The sequence below is a fragment of the Saccostrea cucullata genome, unplaced genomic scaffold (assembly GCF_032062105.1).
Source record: "Saccostrea cucullata isolate Sc308-1 unplaced genomic scaffold, CSIRO_AGI_Scuc_v1 ctg15, whole genome shotgun sequence".
Lineage (NCBI taxonomy): Eukaryota > Metazoa > Mollusca > Bivalvia > Ostreida > Ostreidae > Saccostrea > Saccostrea cuccullata.
The window spans coordinates 783,083-807,674 of NW_026938676.1; the positions used below are offsets into that span (position 1 = coordinate 783,083).

General features: G+C 32.6%; 1 protein-coding gene across 5 annotated transcripts in view; it reads right to left on the reverse strand.

Annotated features, from left to right (window-relative positions):
- Positions 1–221: 221 nt before the first annotated feature.
- LOC134250880 (uncharacterized) overlaps positions 222–24,592 on the reverse strand; it is a 47,748-nt gene continuing 23,377 nt past the window's right edge. For 3 of the 5 annotated variants that reach the window (XM_062733234.1, XM_062733235.1, XM_062733236.1), the window contains 3 exons: positions 11,272–11,355; positions 4,067–4,158; positions 222–1,231 (listed from right to left, as the gene is read on the reverse strand). In XM_062733234.1, coding sequence (XP_062589218.1) covers positions 1,028–1,231; positions 4,067–4,158; positions 11,272–11,355 — 380 coding nt within the window. In that variant the 3' untranslated portion in view covers positions 222–1,027. Of the gene's footprint in view, positions 1,232–4,066; positions 4,159–11,271; positions 11,356–13,184; positions 13,473–15,128; positions 15,224–24,592 lie in introns of those variants that run through there. The other 2 variants (XM_062733238.1, XM_062733237.1) reach the window with 2 other exon arrangements.

Here is a 24,592-nt window from a genome sequence, read left to right on the forward strand (position 1 = left end):
ATCGAAAGGGTGTATCGAGTGCATACCTTTCAAAGATAAAAATAACTATTTTGATCAGAATAAAACAGCGCTGGCATTTTTTTTCTCGGAGGATGGTATTTTTAATGAAGTGCGAACAACTTTTAATTTCTACATAAAAATGTATTTTTGCAAATATCCGCCTTGAAGAGTGCACATTACCTTCAATGTTCCAAAGTGCTTTTTCAAAAAATTGTTACAACTTGTACTTAGAAGCAGTTTTATTTCCTGACATTTTTCCATACATAATTTCTTTTTTTTGAAACAAGTCAATGCAATGGTCTTTTTCTAAGTATAACAAAGTTAGAATTATACAACAAATTAGAGTCATGTACATATGATATATATTCTTCTGGTTGTTGTGAAGATTTCTCTATTAATCGTAAAATTTTATCAATATAAAGAAAAAAACCCCAGCCTTTTAATGTGTCGTATCATATTTGCGGATTTTGCAAACTGAATATTTGCGTGCTTATTTCCATGCATTTAGAGGATAATATTCGATCAAGAAAAACAATTTTCTGTCAGATACAGGCACAGGACAGTCACGACATCGAGATACAACGATTTCCATATTCATACAACATCCAGTCATTATACAATACTTTGTACACATAGAGAATCGTAACAGAGTGTTTAAAGTGTCCAAATCCCCTACGACTATGGTAACATACAATTGTTAAATATACAAAAATGTTAAATTTATGTATGATCATTTTTTGTGATATAATTTTATTATCTACACTTTTGCTCAGTAAAGAAATTAAGTCAACACAATGAAAGAAAAATCGTTCGAAAAAATGTCAACACCCATCAAACTTGTTTTGAGTAGGTAGTACAATGCACATGAATCGAAATAAAATATCAACAGATTTTTTTAACACAAAATGTTTTAGTACATTGATATATCTGTTCAATCTTACATGTATCACATGACTGCACAAGGCTCAAGGTGCGCATCCTGAAGGTGAGTGATGCTTTCGTACAATGTTAAGGACTTATTGTCAATCTATTTATCCTTGTGTCTACAAACTAGAACTGGGCAATGGGCATGGTGGACGACAAAATCACTGACGCTGCCCATAATTGTCCTCCGGAACTTGCCCATTCCTCTAGTTCCTGTGACAACAAAAGTTGCATTTTCTTTCTGGGCAATGTCTACAATAGCGTGCCCTGGCTTGTCGGCGTTCTCCACCCTGAATTCTGCCTCAATCTATCAAGAAAGCATAAGAAAGAATTAACCATTTTATCAATACTCCTAAACTAAATGTAGCTACCTTTACTGCTGTTACCCTGTATGATCAGATTAAAATTGGTACTTGAGTAAAGGCCGTGTCACACTGTCACGATTTTTGCTACGATTCCAGACGACTTACAAAAAACCATAAATCGCCGACAATCGCCACGCTAGCCTAGCATTTTTTGACAGAGGATGATTTTTTTCAGTGTGTCACGATACGACTACGATGTCCGCTCAACAATGTACGAGGCTTACACGATAACAGAACGAGTTTTGGCGAGTTATGTACGAACAAGGACGATCACATAGCGAACGCAATACGATCTTTACACGAATTTGTACGATAAGACACGATTTTAAACGAAGCTCTTACGAATACCTACGAGTCTGTACGATGCACACACGATATTCCCACGAACAGTGACGAGTTCTTACGACTATACTTGATTTGAGTATATATATAGAGGGAAAGGGTGGCTTAATTTCGAAGTTGTATAATTATGGCAGTAGCTACCGTGCGGAGGCTTCAACTGCTGCAATATATATTTGGGGGAACTTGATCAGAATATTGCAGAAAATGAAGAGGCAATTGCCATTTATTACATAACGGGCGTCCACAGAGGCAAAGAAGAAGATACTGGATAAGACCATGGATCACCAGACGGACTCAGTATGGATATTTCGATCGCTTGATGAAAGAACTTGAAACGGAGGATGTATTGTCATTCAAAAACTTTCTCACAGTAGAGCCAGACTTTCTCAGAGTAGAGCCAGGTATGTTTAGAGAGCTTGTAGACAGATTGAGTCCTAGATTACAAAAACAAGACACATGGTTCAGAAAGGCTTTGAAACCTGGATTAAAGTTGGCCATTACACTTCGGTATTTAGCAACAGGAGAGTCTTACACAAGTCTGATGTACGGATTTCGAGTTCCACATAATACGATTTCCTTGCTGGTTCGTGAAGTTTTGAAAGTATAGTAGCGGAATATGCTGATGAAGTAATTAAATGTCCAACAACTAAAGATGAGTGGCAACAAATAGCTGAGCAGTTCAGAAATAGAAGGAACCTGGACCATGTCCTTGGTGCTTTGGATGGGAAACATATTGCTATAAAATGCCCTCGAAACGGAGGATCACTTTATTACAACTACAAAGGGTTCCACCTCCTCATTCTTATGGGGCTTGTTGATGCTGATTATAAGTTCATCTGGGTTGACGTAGGTGCAAATGGTTCTGCATCAGATGCTACAGTGTTTAACAACTCAGAATTAAAAGATGTCGTCGAAAATCATAATATTGGATTTCCAGAAGATGTCCCTCTACCAAATGATAACAGAATTTCATCGTGGGTGATGACGCCTTCCTTATCAGGACATGGCTTATGAAACCTTTCGCAAGAAAGACATTGACCAATGAGGAGCGTAACTCAGCAGAGCAAGGCGCGTTGTAGAAAATGCATTTGGAATACTTGCCAACAGATGGCAATGCCTCTTAGCTCCAATGCGTCAAGAACCAGAAACTTTTTCATCTATTGTATTAGCATGTTGCTGTCTTCATAATTTCATGCGAATGAGATTTCCAAATCTCCAAAACGAAAATCTTGACCAGGAGGACTTAAATCATCACGTGGTTCCGCGAGCTTGGAGAGACTGTGCAAACCTTACAGACTTGAATAACGTTGGTGGATGTAATCGAGCAACTATAGCAGCGAAGACCCAGAGACTGTACCTGCAGCACTACTACAATTCACCTGCTAGGGCGGTTCCCTGGCAGAATGACATGATATAATGATTATGATTTTTAAGATTTGTATGTGTGTTCTGATGATTCTGCTGACGGCCGTTTTATTTAAATGTACCATATTGTAATGAATAAATGAATCAGGATATTGTTTTAAATTTATTGTTTATCAATAAACGTGAAGCATTGGACAATGTTAATACTCATTCTCTGAACAAATTAGAAATAAAACACAAACTTAAAATGCAAACACTCGTAATTACATATGTGTAAAGCCTGACAATCAACAACTGAATTACATGTACATTTACATGTAGATCAGTAACTTTAATGATAATCATTACAGTACAATGTACTTTGTAAAGAAAATAAAAATAACATAAAACACCAATCATAACTTAAAATAATCCATACCGTGAATAAGGAGCAATCAGCAATCAGTCAACGCGTACAATCGTACTTTATAGTTCACTCGCACGGTACTTGTATTGCACTCGCCGTCAATCGCATGTGTTCGTATCATATTCGCATGAAATCGTAGGACATTCCTTTTGAGTCGAGAAACACTCGAAGAAACTCGTGGGACACTCGCGATAAATCGTAGGAAACTCGCAGAGTCGGAAGTTCTACGAATTTCTGCGAGTCTCCTACGAATTTCGAAGATTTACAACGATTATGTGTACGAGTGTATTGCGATTTCTGTACGATCGCTTACGGATAATTAAAAATCGTACCGTGGCCACGATTGTTTTGAACATGCTCAAAACAATCGCCGCGTTTGGCGATTTGCTACGATGAAACACGAGTTAAGAAGATATCCTACGACTATCTCTAAGATGAACGCCGAATTACTGCGATTTTTTAACTCGTACTCTATCGTAGCCAAAAATCGTGACAGTGTGACACGGGCTTAACAAGAGGTTTGTTGCCAGGAGCCCATTCTCCACCTATCGCCACATAAAATTTACACAAGCTATGGAAATCCAACAATTGTCCCTATATTAACCTTTTATTAAAGATCTATTAAGTATATTAATACATAAATAATAATTAAACAATTTTATACCCCAAGTTTGCTTGCTTTGTCTATGAATTTTTGTTTGAGTTCCCCTGTTTTGCCGTCTGTTTCTCGCTGTAGTTCCATAACCCTGCCGGGACCTGTAAATAAGAAAACGAGGTCAACGGGTCTCCGAAGACATCAAAACTTACAATAGAAATCAAAGATTTAATGAAACAGTTTTAAATAAAAAAAGACGAAGGTCTATGGGTCTCCAAAGACATCAAAATTTATTGTAGAAATCAAAGAGCGTTAATGAAATAGTCTATAAACATTTGAGACCCGATAGTTTGTTAATAAATCTATCAGGTTCTCTAAACAAATTATCTCTTAGTTAACAAATTTATCAATTGAATTCTGGTTTGTCCTCGTAGTGACGAGACCATTTTGATTATAAGTTAACTTAAATGTTATTTCATCTAAGCATTTTATCAATTAGTTTTTGTTTACATCAGCTAGAACTTGCATTATCATATGAAAAATGACAAAATTCAAAGAAAATATTACATCGCTGAAGTATAATATATATATTCAATATTTATGTTTGCTCTCGGTGCACTGAGACATTTTCATCATATGTTGACAGAGATGCTATTTTATCTAATCGTTTCATCAATCAGGCTGTGATTACATCGTTAACAATTGTAATATATAGAAGAAATATTTCGGATCCAGACGGAACAGCGCAGAAATTATCAATCAATCATCCTTATAGCTATGGATACTGCTCAACATGTATCGCTGGACCCCATTATCTCTGATTAATCAGTCTTACAATAACTGATCAAATATAATTATTTTATTTATAAAGGGTCGCCGTCAAAGAGTGATGCAATAATCATCAGTGATTTTGGAAAGCCATATTTTGTGCTTTATTGACTAACGCAGTCGATCCTTACGAACTATTTTCCACATCATCAACTGATTTCTTTTTTTGGTCTACAAGAGTTTAGAAAAAGTAAACAATTATCTGGGAAAGACTATTGATTTTGGCTGCCATATTTCCCAGAGGAGATCTAGTGGACACAAAAAATCGGGAATCAATCGTCAGGAATGCGGTAACGGAGAGAACTCAGTATAGATTCTATTTGCCATCTGAGTCCTTAAAAATGGATTATATTATCGGAATTTCTGTTCTGCTGAGATGGAAATCCGATTTCTATTACTCAACAGAACATTAAAAGCACTTCCTCATTTCCATTGAAATAAGTTTGACCTTACTTATACTTCTGCTTAGTTATAATCTAAAAAGAAGTAATAAAAATGAAAAATAAAATCTAAATTTTAGGAATTGCATTTTAAATACTAAGGAGTAGAGGAAAGAAGCTCAAAGAATTCTTGTAGTTTTACTATGATAAATAATTAATAAATTCTCATTCCTGTACCTCTTTTCCAGTCTCGTTTAAAGTCATCATTTCGTAATTTCTATGGTCGATAAAATGACCTTGTCAGCAAATACGATTTATCATTGAGTCAAATGCTGACCGGCTTTTTTCAAACTAATTTTTTGGCCATTGTTTACACTGTGTTGTTGAATTTTTTTCGTTATTTCCCCTCAAAGACAAGAAGCACACGCCGAGTGTAACCGGTAGACAGGGGATGCTCACTCCTCCATGACACCTGCTCCAACCCATACACCAGAATCTTTTACAACAGTGGTAATGGATTTCAGAAATTAAGATCTTCTCAATTCTTATACCAACATTTTAACTTTAATTTTGATTAATAAAGCTGTGTTCTCCCTTAAAATAGCATTTTAACGCTTTTCTTCTGCTAAAAATGCTACTTGCCAGGATTGGTTGAAATTGAAGTGGAACAACAGTTCCAAAGAAGATAATGGAATATTAAATTTCAAACGCACGATGAATTACAAATGACGACGGAGAGGAACAGAGGGATGACAGATCACCTGATTACATAGAATTAGTTTTGACCTAGTAATTAAAAAAACGAATGACCATCAGTTTATTAGAGGTGTATATGCCCTGCAAATGCAAGTGATTATAATTACTCGCTCTGCAGCTTCCCGTGTTACTGTAGATAACGTACTGTAGGTTAGGTGATAAAGAAATATCCTAAATGCATGCTGTATGTATGAGCTTACATTTGTAGTTATTGTTGTGAATACCAGTATGTCACCCTTGCAATATTTTGAATGTTTGTGTACCATACATACAGCTCAACACACTTTTTAAGCTCAAATGGTTTTTCGCACAAATTAAGGTCACATTGTTATGATGTAATATTGTGTTTCGAGACAACAAAATACATTTTAAAAGTATTTGTTTACATAATTTGAGTTTTATTTCATTTATTGAAACATAATTCACACAAATCAATTGGTAGAACTTTGACATATTCATGGCTGAAAAATAACAACTATTCTCATTTGAATTTTTGTGGTTTCTTGCCAATTGCAGCTGTCTTTTTATCCGTTCTTTTGAAAGCAATAGCTCTTGGCAGAAACGTAGACATTGGCACAGTACAGCTACTGTAACTTGTATTTTCTGTACATTTTGACACTTTACTCGGGGTGGTAATAGTATTTTTCATCTGTTTGACTGCTTTCTATGTAAATAAGGTGGGATTTTTCAGAGTCAAGTTCTAAAATCTAGAATCATAAGAGATTCAACCCACTGCAAAATTTTAACGTTTCAAACCGTAAATGCAGAAGAATTTTCCTTTTCATAGAAGGAATTTACTATTCAAAAAAATAAACAATACTTCATTATCCTACCCTTTAGTGTGGTTTCCTTCTGCAATGTTATTCCCTTTCGGCGCTAAATTTCGACAAAACCAAGAGGAGTATGGTAAATTAGCAAAGATTTTTTAAAAATACTCACCTTGAAGAAGAAAATTTAAAATTTTCAACTACATGGTATCAAGGAAAGCTCGTTTTATACAATTTGTAAAAATCTATGGTAGAATCGTATAGTCAAAACATTCTACCATTTATTTATAAATTCCCCTTTAAAACATCCACTTTGGAAACTTAAGATAATATTTTTAAGACATTTATGCTTGACATTATATATGTAATATAACGAAGGGTTTTGTCATTGTACTGCAGTTCGAAAATGGTAATTTTAAATTTTTATTACAATAATATGACCTTAGTTTGTGCGAAAATCCATGTAAGCTTAAAAAGTGCGTTGAGCTGTAATGCAATACTGCTAAAATATTTTACACAGATTTTGCAGATAACCCCAAGCAATCGGTTTCTGTTAAGCTTTCAGTGATACTAAATGTACATAATTAAGTAAGGTATTTTGCCAAAATTTTATTTACCTATTTGCCCAACTTTTTAAAAACCTTTAAAACATATCTTTTATTTTTTTTGCATTTTACTGTGAAATTTTGTCTTAAATCGTTTTTAATTTTGAAACTTATAATATCTACAGTTATTATAGTTATAAATTTCCAATGTGAATAAGAAAGAGGCTTGATTAAAAAAGAAGTGCAAAAGATTCGAATCCTCATCATTATGGAAACGACATATTCCTCAGAATCCCTGTGTCTAGGGGCATGAGGTTCACATTTTGGAAAAAAAGCTAATCATTACTATGCATTTAATTTCTCAGGTAAATGCTAAGAAGGAGGAAATTGGTAGAGAAATAGTGCATTGTTCACTGTATGATTAATACAGCCGTGCTTTCTATCCCAAGAGTCACAAGTCACAAGTAATAATATGGGTATTTTAATGCAGAAAAGAATAGAAGACGGGACCATTGAGGCTTGATATAAAATGTGGGGGATAGGCACTCCAAAGTCGAAGATCAGAAAATGCAAGGGGTGGAGCTTTTGTTACAAAGAAAAAAACTGGAGAATCTTGTTGCAAGTTTTGCAGCATTTACATATTAGATTGATTTTCTCTATCTTATCCCCTGAAAGAACTCGTTAGAGTATCAAACGAAAAATATGATTCCTTTGAAGATGATTGAATTCATCTATTTTACCGTGAAACACAAATTTGTATAGACTAATGAAATATATTTTATAACGAAAAAAAAAGAAACAGGAAATAAAAAAACAATTTTTTATGCATTTTTTGAGGAGAGAATCAGTATTGCGTTTACTTATATTCTTGAAATAACGAAGACTGAATAAAACTGCAGAAGCAGAATTTATTCAAGAGAAAAAGACAAGAGAAGAAGAAAATATTTGTTGTGGCATTCAATTCGAAATGTAGTTATTTCACGATGTTTTATAAATTAACAATAAATATTTTCATGTATATGATGACGACTCGATTTATTCCAAATACTTAGTTATTTTCATGTATATGATAACGACTCGATTTATTCCAAATACGTACACTAAAAGACACCACAGAGTCTGCCAGATCTGTGAAACATATGGAGATAACGAACAGTATTCAAGATCAAAAATTCATAAAACTATACAAAATAGGAGCAGAGCAAACATGGACCTCCAAATCATCAAATTTGGGATCGGATGCCATGGAAGTGTGAGTATCCTCTGCCGACAGGTCACACCCACCCTGTGCTCCTAATCATGATCGGGAAATAACGGGAAAATCCTTCGTCAATTCAGTGTATAAATAATGGACTAACAATTAGTACGAAATACGTCAGTCAGCATTTGACTCATTCATAAATTGTATTTGCTGACAAGGTCATTTGCATCGACCATAGACCTAACCAAATAATGATTTTAAATGAGACTGCTGATATTCTTACTTCGTCAACTTGTTTGTCAATAATTTGCCTCGTTTTAGAAATTGTTCTCATACGTAGAGGATGCGTATCGAATCAACTGAGATATATAAACTCCGTATGCAGGTGATGAAGGTATATTGCTGGATAAGTAAGGGAAGTTGGCGATTGTAAAATTAAAGTCAGAACGTTTATCCTAGAGCTTGGTTGTTACATAACCATTAACGTCTTTTTCAAGTAAAATATCCAAATATGCAAGATACATAAACTCCGTATGCAGGCGATGAAGGTATATTGCTGCATAAGTAAGGGAAGTTGACGATTGCAATTATCCTAGAGCTTGGTTGTTAGATTACCATTAACGTTTTTCAAGTAAAATATCCATATATGAAACAGATGTGTCAGACTCTGTCGTTTCTTTTATCTCGAGCTCACCGGGATATATCGTATCGAAATGAGAATGGAAATTACGACTTGAATTTTAATAATTACATTATTATTAAATGATATTATACAATAAAGGCCAATTATCAACTATTTTATATTACATGTATAACAAATGTGATGATTTCAGCTTTTCAACGGTCAGTTTTCCTTATTTATATGTATGTAGTAATATTTCACTATAACCTGCCTAAGGTTTTGATGTCTCCAACCTTGTTCGCTTCTCAAGAGCTTGCTCTGAGTTCAACAATTTTTTTAAACTCACAGATAAGTTGACGCTACAGGCATTTTAACAAACTTTTTGATGATGGGAATTTCTGAAATTATTTAGTCGCTGAAATGACCTTGTAAGGAAATATATATATAACCCATCCCTTGGTCTTATCTAGGCAGACTTGTTTCAAATAAATTGTTAGTCCTTTGTGTACTGAATTTGACTCCGGAAAGTTCCGTTTACTACCTGATCAGCACATAGGGCTAGTGACAGATGTGACTTGTCATCAGGGGATGTTTACTCCCGCAAGGCACCTGATCCCACCCTGAAATTTCCAGAAATGTTTTTATGCCCTCTTTACATTTTCATGGATTTTTTTTTTGATCGATAACTGTTCATTAATACATTAATATAGCCAATCATGAATCAAGGGAGATCTGTTAATGCAATTAAATTTTATAATTAATTTTATAATACAAAAATAAACATGTCCAGATCTGAATTAAATCCTAACTAACAAACGACTTCCTTCGGTAGTCATTGCTAGGGGAATTTTAAAGTTTGTATTGGAACAACTGATCACTAAAAGAAAAGTGTTATCAATTATCAACAATGACTGCAATTCAACTTGCATTCATGATTACACAGCTCTCGAAGTCTTAATTTATGGTGCATTTTATTACTTTCAAACAGGAGAGTAATGCAATTTAAGACAGTTTAAAAGTATTTTGTTATATCGACATGAGATTTTGCCACCGAGCAAGATTTTTCAATTTTACTGACTCTACCTTATGTTTTAAACAAACATATTTGTATATCAATATTCTTTTTCCTTTTTCTTCCTATGTATAGACATTGACAGTTGTAGCATTTTATGGTGAGAACCTCGTAAGTTGTTAGAACTTGTGTTCAAACCATTTGTATAGTATTTATACAATAAAATATGTTCAAACCTTACTTCTCTGCCTCTGCCTATTGACCAGAGGTTTTGAAGCTGGAACAGCAAGAAACATTTTTTCTAGGGTTATCACCACCATTCTAGCTGAATAAATGAATATGCATTAACTTCGCAAGTCAATTTACAGCGGAAATGCTTTTGCTTTTTTCAATCTCAGTTATTAAATTATGCAAATTTTGCTTGATGTTATGTGCTTTGCAGCCACGAGGGTTTTCCCTAAAATTCTTCGACAACCTCTCTATCGGAAACTTGGTTTTTGTAAGGGTGAATTCAAAGAATTTAGCTTACTATTTTATCCAGAATTTGATAGTTTTGTTTGTCGATTTTCCAGACAATTTTACCAAGCTTCAAAAGTATAAGCATTATCATCCGGAGCACACAGCAACAAAGTTAAAAGAAGCCGTTAATAGTCTTTACTTTAAGTTACAATTTTGAAGGCATGTAAAAATATGTCGAGATAAATGAGTCTTTGACTCAGTGATTTGACTCGACTAAAGACGTCTTATACGATCTAAATAAATAGGAAAAAATATCTCAAAGAAATCTCGCAGGGATTTATATTTTTCAAAGTAGGTAAATGATGGATATATTATATTAATTAAACACGAATATGAATTCGATGGATGTAATAGAATTATACCCTGGGATCAATAAGCAAAGTCAGAGAAGTTAAGAAGAGACAGAACATTAAAAATCGGGGGCAAAGTCTCATGTAGATATAACAAAATACTACTTTTAAACGTCTTAAGCTGTAATGTCCTTCATTTCCTGTTTGAAAGTAATAAAATGCACCATAAATTGAGATTTCGAGAGCTGCATAATCATGAATGCAATTTTTAAATTGCAGTGAATGACGAAGAAGTTAATGATCTGGATAAATATTTTGATCATTGTGTTTGTCCTTGTCATTATGAACACTCACTCATTGTAGTGGCATTGATGTAACTCTCCGGAATGTGAAGAAGAATCACTTTGTTCCCTGGTTTGTGGAAGTTCGTCACATACCCTGAAAATATAAAATATTCATTTCTAAGAGTTTCAGAGTAGAAATGTCGTTGGTCATATATCTTAAAAACAATTTAAATCATGTTTCATGAAAGGATTGCTTTTATGTCAATAATACGTGTTCAGTTATTTAAACAACCTGTGAACAGAATGCCTTTATAACTATAAAGATAGAGAGTACACGGATAGGAATAATTTATTCCAATCACATGTGTTTATTTTAGACAGAGAATTACCAGGCAAGTATGTGCATGTAGTTAAAACATGGTTGTTTTTTTTTCATTATATAGGTACACGCATACATGTACATGTATTTTCGTTTATTTGCCAGAAAACATTCTGTTATACATCAATCGAAGCAATTCGATCAAGGAAGCTGACTGTACAAGTGTGCGAAATATTTTTCAAATGCAACCATTTCCAATAACAAAGTCAGTCAAACAGATATTGAAGACACCAAGCGTATCGATTCCCAAAGGGCTTTCATGCCCTTTTTTAGAAGTTTGAATTTTTATTGCATCATTATGAAATGCAATTTCCATCTGAAAATCAACTCAACAATGAAATAATGTTCTTTGACATTTGACAGATGGTAAAAAGTCAGCAAGCCGAGAATCATGAAAAAACATACTGTTCCGATATAAAAGGGTAAATCTAATCTTTCATGAATAATACTTTCAAGTTTACATGCAGAGCGATTTACAAACAAGAGGAATATACTAAAATTGTCTTCTGATAAGTGTCAAGGTCTTTTTCCCATGAGTAATTCTGGAGGTAATTGAGACACAATGTCCACGCAACCAAAGAACTACTTGTACATTGTTTCCAAGCCTGCTCTCTGTTATAAAGTAGCCTTTTGTACAGTAACTGAATCAGCCTTCGCTATCGGTGCGCTGTGAACAGCTGTCTTATATCCAGCGAGCTATGCAGTACACCTTGTAAACTGTCATTTCTCACAAACTCTGAACTGATGTTATACTGTGATAATACACAAGAAGAGGTTTGTAAACCTGTTTTCAACCAGAAAACCACAGAGGCATATCAAATATCTATCTGTTTATCACTACTTATTAATCAAAATGCTGTAAAATAAAAAGCAGGTTCTACATCTCTATTGTCTATTTTAGAATAAAAGATGGAGCTTGAGTTCAAATCTTGATTTATGTTTGTCCGAGTACTCAATTAGAATTTTGGAATGGATGTTAACAATGAAACACCGCTTGTACTCTAAATTTAAAGCAAAATAATATCCTCAATGTTGGCCATTAATGTCCACTACTACCTGATAAGGCCTTTTGACCACCACAGAATGTTAATATAACCCAGGGCAGTAGAGTGGACTTTAATAAATGTAGGGTCACACTGGTATTAGACGGTTTTACTGAAGGTCAGGCATCCAGCAAATTTTTGAGGTATGCTTAAAAAATGGAGATTTGTATAAGAAGGAAGTCATTTTAAAAAATAGATATTTTGACTTTAATTGAACTATACAGACATATACAATTACGTGTACATGCTTCACCATTTTTTTTAGAGAAACATGAATGAATCAATTGTTGGCAGTTTTAAGTCTTAAAACAATTGACATTCGAACAAAACAACGGATTACAATTAAAATACTTAACAATTTTAAACCCTTAACATGTGCACACGTTCATAGCAAACAAAATTAGAACACGATTTCCTGATCACGAATAGAAATACACTGTAGAAGCAATTCATTCTTCCCTACTAAAATGTTTTATGAACGAAGTTTTTAAATTTAAATCAAATGGGAAAAAAATATACAAATTTTCAATCCAACGAGAAACAACCATTAAGTTTACTTACATTCGAATGCATAGTCGGCAAACTCGCTCTCATCTACAGAAATAACAACCGTGGCCATACTTAAAATCCTCTCTATATATCCCACGACAGACAGAGCTTTAAATGTGGTCCAATATTAATTCCTGGTATTTAAAGCAATCTGATACAGGTCAAAGGTCACAACTCAATAAAATATCCAGCTCTTGATTTACAGAATATTCACAATTTCTCTGCGGCACTTGATGTAACCAGGTTCCCCTTAATGAAACGTGTTTCTTTACCCAACAGCTGTTATTTCGATTACTACAATGCATCCATGCACATTGCTTGCAATGGGCCTAACATTCTTATTATGGTGGCGGATCTAATGTATAGTCTATATACAGAAATATTTCGGGTTTATAAATGAATTTAATTTTAGATTAATTTCATTCTGATTAAGAGTGTGTCATAAAAAAACTAAATTTCCTGTCTTACGTAAATGAAGATCTTCAATTAAAAAAAGTTTAAATAACGCGAAGTTAATATAAATTCAAATTTGTGTAACTTTTAAATCAAAAAAAAAAAAGTAATACCGGTATATTCAAACATTTAAATGAATTAAAGATAGGTACAACTGAATAATTAAAGCTAGGTTTAAATGACTAAAAAAGTCTAAATAAAAGAAATGCATATCTTTTAAATACTTGAATATGAATTCAGAATTATTAAACTTTTCACTAATTCCTTTACAGATACGTTCAATTCAGTTACAGAAAAAAATGAACTGAATTATCGCATACCATTTGTTTATATATATACATATATTTGTGTGTAAATTATTATTTTTGTATGCATGGATATGTGTAACAATAAGTGTATGTTTATAATATATACTATACATACATATATTTGTATATAAATTATTATTTTTGTATGCATGGATTTGTGTAACAGTAAGTGTGTGTTTGTGTATGTGGGTATGCATATGTCAAATATCTATTGAACTAACTCCAAGAGATTAGTTTGCATTAAGTTTCTAATTATATGCTAAGTACTTATTAATTGAAATTACTATTTCTGTTAATACTTAAATGATTTTTTTTTTTTTTTGAATGACCATCTTCAATACTTAGGGTACAGGTTTGCCAGACTGGCTGTGTATAGGTATCATCCCCTGGTGCCCTTTGTATTCAAGATGCACTAGTTTTATATTAGAGTACTGCCATTACTACAAGATTTTTTTTTTTTTTTTTTTTTTTTTTTAATTTACCTTATATCTATCATTTTTATTTAATTGTGTTTTCTTTTATCATTCTATGGTTTCTATGCCTTTGATCCAGTGTGGTGATGCACTTCTCAATGTCAAACTTAATCACAAGTCATGTTACATTATCCTTAATATAGAATTGTAATCAATGTTATCATTTTGTAATAATTGTTCATGCCCCCTGTGGGCCCTTGATTGGTGAATAAACATAATAATAATATAATATTTGAAGATATGTACACATCAAACAAACCTAGATTCGGCAACTATCTTTAATGTCAGTTTTCCTGTCAGTGTATTGATTTCTTTCAACTAGTCGCATACATGTATCTTTACTTCTATAATTACATCTTTCTTCAAATCCATTGTATATATACCTACGAATGAATTACGCTAGTAAAATTATATAAAATGGCCTAATTATGTCACCTTTCGTCATTTATATATCTATCAAAGTTAGGCACAATTCAATTAGAGAAAAGTTTAAATGTTTTAAAGATGGACGTAAAATAATTATTCTTAAGCTTTATATCTTTAATTCATTTGCAAATATTTCAAAATAGGTAAAATTCTTTTTATATATATGTGACATTTATGTTCCATCGATTACTGGTATGTAATTTAATTTTTAAATTCTGCTTTAGATGAAGGAAAGATAAAGAATTATAAATTTCAGAAGATGTCGAACCCTCAAATGTTCAAAGTTCTGTACTTACAACCAAAAGCGATATCCGAAGTTTCACTTTCATCTAACGCTATAAGAACTGTGGCCATCGTTTCTCGGTACTGAAGTAAAACAGATTGAAATACATCTGTGACAATGGACCTTTTAAACAGCCAATTGTAAGTTAATCATGATAAATCTTTTTTACAGTTAAAGGGGAGTAACTCTCATTCTAATTACAAGAAAATTTTGCATACCCAAACGTCTTGATAACTAACATTTTTTTGTCGGAGGCTGACTTTTTAAAGCGGTTTAAATAAAACTTACTTTTTAAGAAGAAATACGACCGTCAGCATTATTGAAAACCTAACCTTAATGGCGACAACTGCTTAATAAATCATTTAATAATTTGCTTGATAGGACAGAGAACGTCTCTTTGGCAGTCCAGTTCTTCGTTACGTTCTTGTCTGTGACAGATTTACGTGTGCTGAGGAGATCATATTATTGATTTGATGAGAACGTATTACTGGGGAGACGGAAATACTCATTTTTATGCAACATTACGGTTTTTTTGAGTAATATGCTCTTATGCTTTGCTTTCTTCCTCTTTCGGTAAAGATTTTTTGCGAAACAATCGATAGCAGCTTCTTATTTTTTGACAACACATCATTATTTTTATGCAGGTAGACGCGCCGCCCAATCGTACACTGTATATATAATTAAAGAAATCCCGACTTCAAGTCATGAAATATTTCCACTGATACATTTATTGTTTTTATTACGTGACAAAAATTACCACTGCTAACAAATAAGAAAAAGATTTTTTCTTTAAAAATATTAACATTGCAATATAAATTAATGTTTTGTTTTTGTTTAACGTCCCTCTCGGGAATACATCGTATAATGCTAAAAAATACGAATTAGATTGTAACATGTGTAATGCTCTCTTAGATTACCTTCATGCACCATGATGAAGGAAGTATTTCTTTTAAAGAGTAATGATTGAGTTATATTTTTTCACACTTCTACGTATAAACAGACCCGCCTATCGCTGCTCTGTTTCTTTTTAGTGAGCAAGGGCACTAACCTTTATCATACATATATTTATATTTACATCTGCAGCATTTCAACATGGGGCGGAAAACAGGGCACACGAAAGCCAGATAAAGAGATATCAAACAATGTGTATTTGAAAGCTTTATTATCAGCATCACGCGAAATCTACTTTGTACTCGCATCCATCCGATACTCTTTAGTGGTTTTCATACAAATTAACGTTCAAACCAGGCATTTAATTGCTATACAATGGATTGCATCATAATCCCTAAAAAAATATCATGAGCAAGAATTGTTCGTAGAATGCAACAAACTCACGCTTGAAAGAAATAAAAAATTGGGGCTTTTTATCTCTGTTTGCTTAAATTACCATAAAATATAGAAAGAGAATATATATTTGCTAGTCACTCATTAATTAAATGTTTCTGTTGATATGTGTTCATGCAATGCAGCAGGTTATATATGGTTATTTAGATACATAAAATAGCCTGTTTATTAATATAATAATAATAAAGATTTGTAAATGGATCTTATTGGCTAGTAAAGTATATTAACAGCTGGGTTTGAAAAACAAATCAAGATAGAGAAGTATGTCAGGGAATTATTATCGATATATCATCATAAATCGATGAAGCATGCAATTCTTCAAATATATCTGCAAGTTTCAAACAACGTATAGAAGTTAAAAACGTTGAAATAATAGAAACCGAAACCACTGAGTTGGATTCATATTTGAATATTTTACTCGAAAGAGACGTTGATGATAATCTTACAGCAAAGCTTTATGATAAACGTGATGACCCTATTTTTTCATGCGTCAACCTCCCTTACTTATGCAGCAATACACCTTCATCACTTGCATATGGGGTTAATATCTCTTAGTTTATTCAATACGTGAGAACATGCTCTAAGAATGTATGATTTCTAAACGAAGTAAATCATGGACAAAAAAGTTGATGAAACAAGAATATCAGCAGTTTCTTTGGAGTAATCTTTTTTTTTAGTTCTATGGTCGATGCAATGACTAAATCAGCAAAACCAATTTATCATTAAGTGAAATCCTGACTGCTGTTTTTCAAACTAATTGTTAGGCCATTATATACACACTGAATTGTCGACAGATTTTCCTCATTACCTCAATTTTCTTCTTTGACAAGTGCTTTGCAAAAAAAAAATTATATTATAACAAGTCGAAATGTACTTGTAAAAAGACAGAAATAGATATGGTGGAGGAGTTGCACTGTACATTTCAACTAGATTAAATTTTAAAGTTAGAAATGATTTAAATTTTTCTGATATTGAAATTTTATGGGCAGAGATCCAGTCACGAAATCAAAAGTTTTTGATTGGAGTCATCTACAGACCTCCCAACTCTGGGTCTGATTTTTGGGATAAGTTTACAAGTACTGTAGAGAGAGCTCTAGATACAGAGATGAAATTGTTTTTGTTAGGCGATTTCAATGTAAACATGTTAGCCCCTGGGAATAATACATTTAAAAACCGACTACTACAACTTAATTTAAGTAATGTTGTCTTAGAGCCTACCAATTTTACAACTGATATTGGAACTTGCATAGACCTAGTGTTAACTAATGATCCACCCAAAGTTAAGAGTGTTGTAGTCGATGAACCCATTTGTAGTTCTCATTCACCTGTCTCTATAGAAATCTCATTTCAAACATATAAGCAACATGCCTTCAAACGCACAATTAGAAATTATAATAACGCAAATTATCAAGGCCTAAACAATGACTTACAAAATGTTAATTGGGATGAAAAAGTGTTTACCTCTAATAATATGAATGAAGTCTATCAAAATTTTACATGCACTTACCTAACCTTAGTAGATAAACATATACCAAAAAAGTGTTTACCTCTAATAATATGAATGAAGTCTATCAAAATTTTACATGCACTTACCTTACCTTAGTAGATAAACATATACCAAAAAAGCAAATTACAATACGTCCATCAGATAAACCATATATTACCACAGAAATTCGTAGGAAAATGAGGCAAAGAAAAAGAATTCATAAAAAGGCAAAGCATACTAAAAATCCATTACACTGGCAAAAATTCAGACAAGTCCGTAACGAAGTAATAGACTTAGTACGGAAAAGTAGGAAGGAGTACAAAATTAAACTTGTCTCTCAACTCATTGACAAATCTATTCCACCAGGAAAGTGGTGGCGTATAGCAAAATCCGTTGCAAGGTTAAAGAAACAAAGCTCTCCCCCATCCTCTATCAAATCACAAGATGGTAGAATATTGATTCATCCAATTGATAAAGCTGAAGAATTTAATAATTTTTTTCTAATATATCACATATTGAAAATGAGCCAGATTTGCCCGAACATGGAGCTGGACCTCCAGACTACTTCTGTGATTTTGAAATAAATGATCAAGATGTTCTTGATCAGTTAAGCATACTTGATCCCTCTAAACCATGTGGACCAGATGGAATTTCTCCCAGAATATTAAAGGAAACCCGTTATTCCATATATAAACCTCTATGTAGATTATTTAACCTTTCACTTACAAATAAAGTTCTTCCATACATATGGAAACAAGCACATATTTCACCTATTTTTAAAAATAAAGGCTGTCCCCAACAACCTAATAATTACAGACCAATATCATTGACTTGTTCTATATGTAAACTAATGGAAAAAATACTTTTTAAATATATGTTTAATCATATTAAGGAACATGACTTATTGTGTAAATACCAATCTGGGTTCCAACCTGGGGATTCTACTGTTAACCAATTAGTTGAAATATATGATAAAATTATGTCAAACCTTGACAGAGGCAGAGATATACGTTTTATATTTTGTGACATTTCCAAAGCTTTTGACAAGGTATGGCATAAGGGAATAATTTTCAAACTTAAAAACTTTGGATTTAGAAGTAATATACTGGGTTGGATTGAAGACTATCTTACTGAAAGACAACAAAGAGTGAATTTAGAAGGCTTTTCATCATCATATAAAACAATAGATGCTGGGGTACCTCAGGGGTCTGTACTGGGTCCCTTCTTGATTTTGTTATATATAAATGATATAGCTAAAGATATATCTTGTAATATTCGACTGTTTGCTGATGATACTTCTCTGTTTGCTATTATAGACAATGATATCAATGCTCCAACAATGTCCCTTACTCAAGATCTTGAAAAGATAAGAAATTGGTCCAAAGCTTGGGCTGTAGATTTTAATAGTGAAAAAACTGTTAAAGTTGATTTTACTAGAAAACACATAAGTTATCCTTATATTCAGTTTGGATATGGAGGTGATTATATAAAACAATCAAATACTCATGTTCATTTAGGATTACAATTTCAAGCAGATGGTTCTTGGAACAATCACATATTGAATATATATGAAAAGGCATGTAAAAGATTAAATATAATTAGGTTACTGAAACATAGTATTGATAGAAATTCACTAATAAAAAATTATTTTGCCTTTATAAGACCAATTTTAGAATATGCTGATGTTGTATGGGATAATTGTACCCAAAGTAGTTCAGAATTGCTTGAAAAAGTTCAGATAGAAGCTGCCAGAATTATTACTGGGCTTAGAGTTAATTCATCCAGAACTTGTTTGTATGGTGAACTAGGATGGGAACCATTATATCTTAGAAGAGAAAAACACAAACTTCAATTGATGTATAAAATGATTAATGGTTCTGCACCTGATTATTTGTATGATTTGATTCAACCTTGTATTCCTGTTCAACATGCTTACAACCTAAGGTCTGGATGTAATAACTTATGTATACCAGTTTGTAAAACAATGTCATACTATAATAGTTTTATTCCCTCAACCGTAAAACTTTGGAACAGTCTTAGTGAAGATGTAAAAAACTGCTCCTTCATTAGCTATCTTTAAAGCAAAACTTAAGAATTGGGGAGCAACTAATAAACCTTGTAGGTACTTTAACTTTGGTAATAGAAAAGAAAATATCTTGCATTGTCAGTTGCGAAACAATGCTAGTAATCTTAATGCACATTTAAAAAATCATTTTTTATCAGATATTCAATCATGTCAAAAGTGTGGATTTCATACTGAAGATACTGAACATTATTTTATCAACTGCCCATCGTATAATGTTGAAAGAAACATATTGGTAAAAAAATCAAATGATATTGATGTTGTTTTTGAACTCGACGCTCTACTAAGAGGAAAATCTCAATACTCTTATCAAACAAATTGTAAAATATTTTCATATGTACAAGAATTTATTAAATCTTCTAAAAGACTAAATTAGGACACTGTTATATTAAATATTCTATTAAATGCATAATTTTTTTTCAAATATTTGTATTATTTTTAAGCTGGAACAGTATGTAAATAATATGTATACAGTTAGGGGGCTGTCATTTTTTTTTTGAGATATAATATTGATAAATAATACTTGATTGTGAATCTGTATTTTTCATTATAATTTTTTTGATTATCATGTCCATGTATTATTTCCTACTATTGTATCTTGACCAATTATACAAGGAGAGGGTGTACATAGGCATTGCCTGTTGCCCAATCCTGATTGAATTATACTCAATAAAATATGTTTAAAGTAAATGTACTTGTAAAAAAGTTCTTTTAAATAAAATCCGAGATTACAAAGTTTGCATAAAACACAGACGGGGGAATAACTGCTTCTAAATCGAAGCAAATTTTGAAATATAATTATACTACAATATTTCAAAGACAGGTTCAGCAGTAGTGCAAAGCAATTTATATAATCAACGTCAAAATTCAAGACTGCATGAACATGCAAAAAAAAAAAAAAAAGCTCAACGCGATTGCATTTCGTAGAAATATCAATATTACGGAAAGAAGGCCTCGTTAAAAATGTAATTAGTTGTCCTTTCTCGAATGGGACCACTGAATGAAATTATTGCGTAATTTTAATGACGTTCTCATGTCACTATTTTTGGTTGTCCATGTCGCAAATGGCTGAAAAGGGAAAAAAATTAAAAGTAAGGATTGGTTGGAATCTCATTGAAAATGTCATCCCTGCCTTATCTGGGGTATTGATGTCACAGTCTCCTTTTTCCATGTCTCAGACAGCAAACTGCGGACGGTAGCTAATCTGTACAGCATGCACAAGACGTCAATATATGATAAGACTGCCATTAATGTTGATTACTATGACAAATAGAAATAAAATAACTACAGTCAGAAATCGTACTATTGCATGAAAAAAAAATTCTATTTTGGATTATTAAAGCGATAGTTTGCATCTTTATGAACTCACACACATTCTGGTAGCTTAAAGCACTTGGACTCGCATTATTATTATTACTAGTACTTCTTCAATTTAATGGTCATTATAATGACCTTGTTAATAAATATAACCTTGTTATCACTGAGCTGTTTTTGGCTATCTTGTTTTAATTCAAGTGTTTACAGCTTATTAAAAGATTTAAAGGAGAAACGAATGGATAAACCAAGGTAAAAAAAAAGTATAGGAGCAAGAGATCGCGTTTATGGATAAGAATAGAGGCAGTCCTACATGAACTCAGTAGATCTATAGACATATAAAGATCGGGCGGATCTTCAAATGGAAAAAAAAGCAGAAACGTCAAACCAAGGAAATTAGTAATGACCTCATTCTACATGTTGTTCTACTGATATCCAGCAAGGCCACCACACGTACTCGTCTGATTAATTTTGATTTTTTATTTATACAAGGAAACTGTAATTTTGATCAAAAGACAACTAAAATTTACATGAGTTAATCTGGAATTTCTCGGAGATACGTCTATCATATTGACAGCTTTATCTGTTTGCGTCTTTTCTAGTAATTGCTTTTTCAATGTCAAAAACAATATCGTATGCATAGATTTTAATTAAAACCTCAAAGGGATATCTACTCAATATTCCTTCATCGTAAGAATCAAATAGTCACTTCTGTAAACTTTACTGAATATTAAGCCAATAAAAAACCCTCTGTAACCTGAGTATGTCCAGGATTGAGTTCTCTAAATATGCTACGTTGTACTAAAATTTCTGCAACCACAAAAGTAGAAAAATTAAATACAGTTACTAATCCTCTCTTATCCGCTTTTGGTCTACGTATTTACAATCAAAGGTGTTTTCATTGTTTTCAAAATTTTTGGTAGAAAAAGAACTTAATCTTTTTCTCTTTATTAGGTTCTTCAACTTGTCTACCACTTAAGAAAGTTCTTAATTTTCTCACTTAATTTAAAATCATTCAGCAAAAACAATCTATCCTTAACTCAGTTGCACTTTTTTGACACATTTTTCATAACTGTTAGACCATTATTTATACATTGTCGATTGTTTTTTCCGTTATTTTACCGATCATGACGAGGAACACGCGCTTATTTTATCTATGTGATCGATCATCCAACATGGATGCTCACTCCTCTATGGCACCTGGTCCCACATACATGTATTTGTTTAAGAGGTCTATGTTTGCTGTGTTTCCGTTTTGTCTCATTGATTTCTTACGGTTCAACGGTTAGGCAAACTTTATAAATGTTACCAAAGTGACAACATTATGTAAAAAAAAAAATTAAAGACGTGATCTTTTGTTTTATTTTTCACTCTAAACGTATTTCAAACCGCATACTGCTGTAAAGGAGAACTTTAAGAAATATTATTTTACAACATATTATCTTAAGTATAATTTAAAATGCTGTAAAGCATATGTGGATTCTCAAAAAATTAAAACAACCTTTTCAGAGGTTAAAAGCGAATTTTCTTTCAAATAGCTGGTAACATTAAAACGTACAACTTTTATTGAACTTTATTAAGCCATTCCTGAAGAAAGAAAAAAAAGGTAGTCATTTTGAAATCAAAGAAAATAAGTTTCTGAATATAAAATGGAAGTCAGAAATTTCATAACTTGTACTTGGTCATCAACATAAACTTTCTAAAAATAACGGGTACTACATGTACAAACAACAAGCACCCAGAAATTGCTATCAAAAGGAAGATGAAATTCATTTGTGTAGAATTGTAGACCAGGTTGTCAAACAGACTGTTGGAATTCACTTGGGCAATAACTACATTCGTTATTTCCTGAATGGTTTCTAATTCCTGTGATGCAGAATTATTTCAAAAACTTCTACACGAGAAGTAGAAAACAATTGCTTCGGCCTTCAGTTCAACATTTAGATATATTGACGATATTGTATTATCAATTTATAGTAGTTAATTCCATACAAATGACGTTCGACATATTCCAGTGAATATGAAATAAAAGACATCAGAGTCTGTCAAATCTGTTTTGTATTTGTGGGTTTTATTGACTGTAGACGGTAAAAGCGAACCTAACAATATTATTAAATTGCATGAAAAACGAGATGACTTCTCCTTTTACATCGTCAAAATTCTTTATTCATGCTGTTAAAGTCCAGTGTAATATGTATTTAGTCTTTTCATTTCCAAACTTAATCGATAGTCAAGAGTATGCTTCGGGTACTGTAAATTTGAAACTGATGGAGACTATTGACTTATAAACTGATGTTACAGAAGTGTTAACAATCTTGTTTGAATTAAAAATTTTGTAAATTTAATGGTAGCAAAATGGCATAGTCTGTTACCATATTGTACGGAAGTTGCGTTGCTTCACACCAGTCATTAAGTTTTTATTTCTCAAGGGAACTTGACTAGCCTCAAACGGGTTGGACCGCCAATAGATCATGCTTACTTTTCCTAGGCACCTGACCCCACCTCTAATGTTTCTATATCACAAGTCCGAGTTTTCTCTGCTCCCAATCTATTTTGTTCAATGAATGTTAGAGCTTGATAACTGTTCGTTATCTTCAAATTTCATTACACATTCCATACAGTATACCCTTTTTTAGCGTCCTCCGTACAGATTTGTATTTTTTTTTTTAATTCTTTTTTTTTTGAGATCCCTAACTGTTCGTAAGCTTTATCTTGTTAAACCATCGCGTAATGTATGTACAGATTTATCTGGATTAGGCAAAACAGCTGCGATTGTCAAGGAAAGAAAATTTTAAATTTCTGAAAATCAGAATTTTGCAAGCTTTTAACATAGCAGCAGCTAACTTTGCATCAAACTTCAATATTGCTTCTTTAGGGCAGTTCTGAATGATTACTGTTATTGCTTTCAATTACAATAATTTGTATGAAATGACTTTATTCAAAATAGAAGCTTTTGCATATAAAATTTCTGTAAGATAAGAACTTATACATCTATTTCGACATCTGTATGCTTTCGGAAATACTGATAACTTTCATAAAAATGTTGTAAAGTTGTCATTTTAAGATATTGGATGAGAGAAATAAAACTTTCTAACATTTTCTATCTATATTTTCCGCTTGTAGGATTCTAGGATAATCAAAATTCCCCCTTACTCCACCATCCATCAAACCAGATCTAATGATCCTACATCTGACCTGTCTATTTATATGGCAAACATTTCCTTTCACCAGTTCTCGTACCAGATTCCGC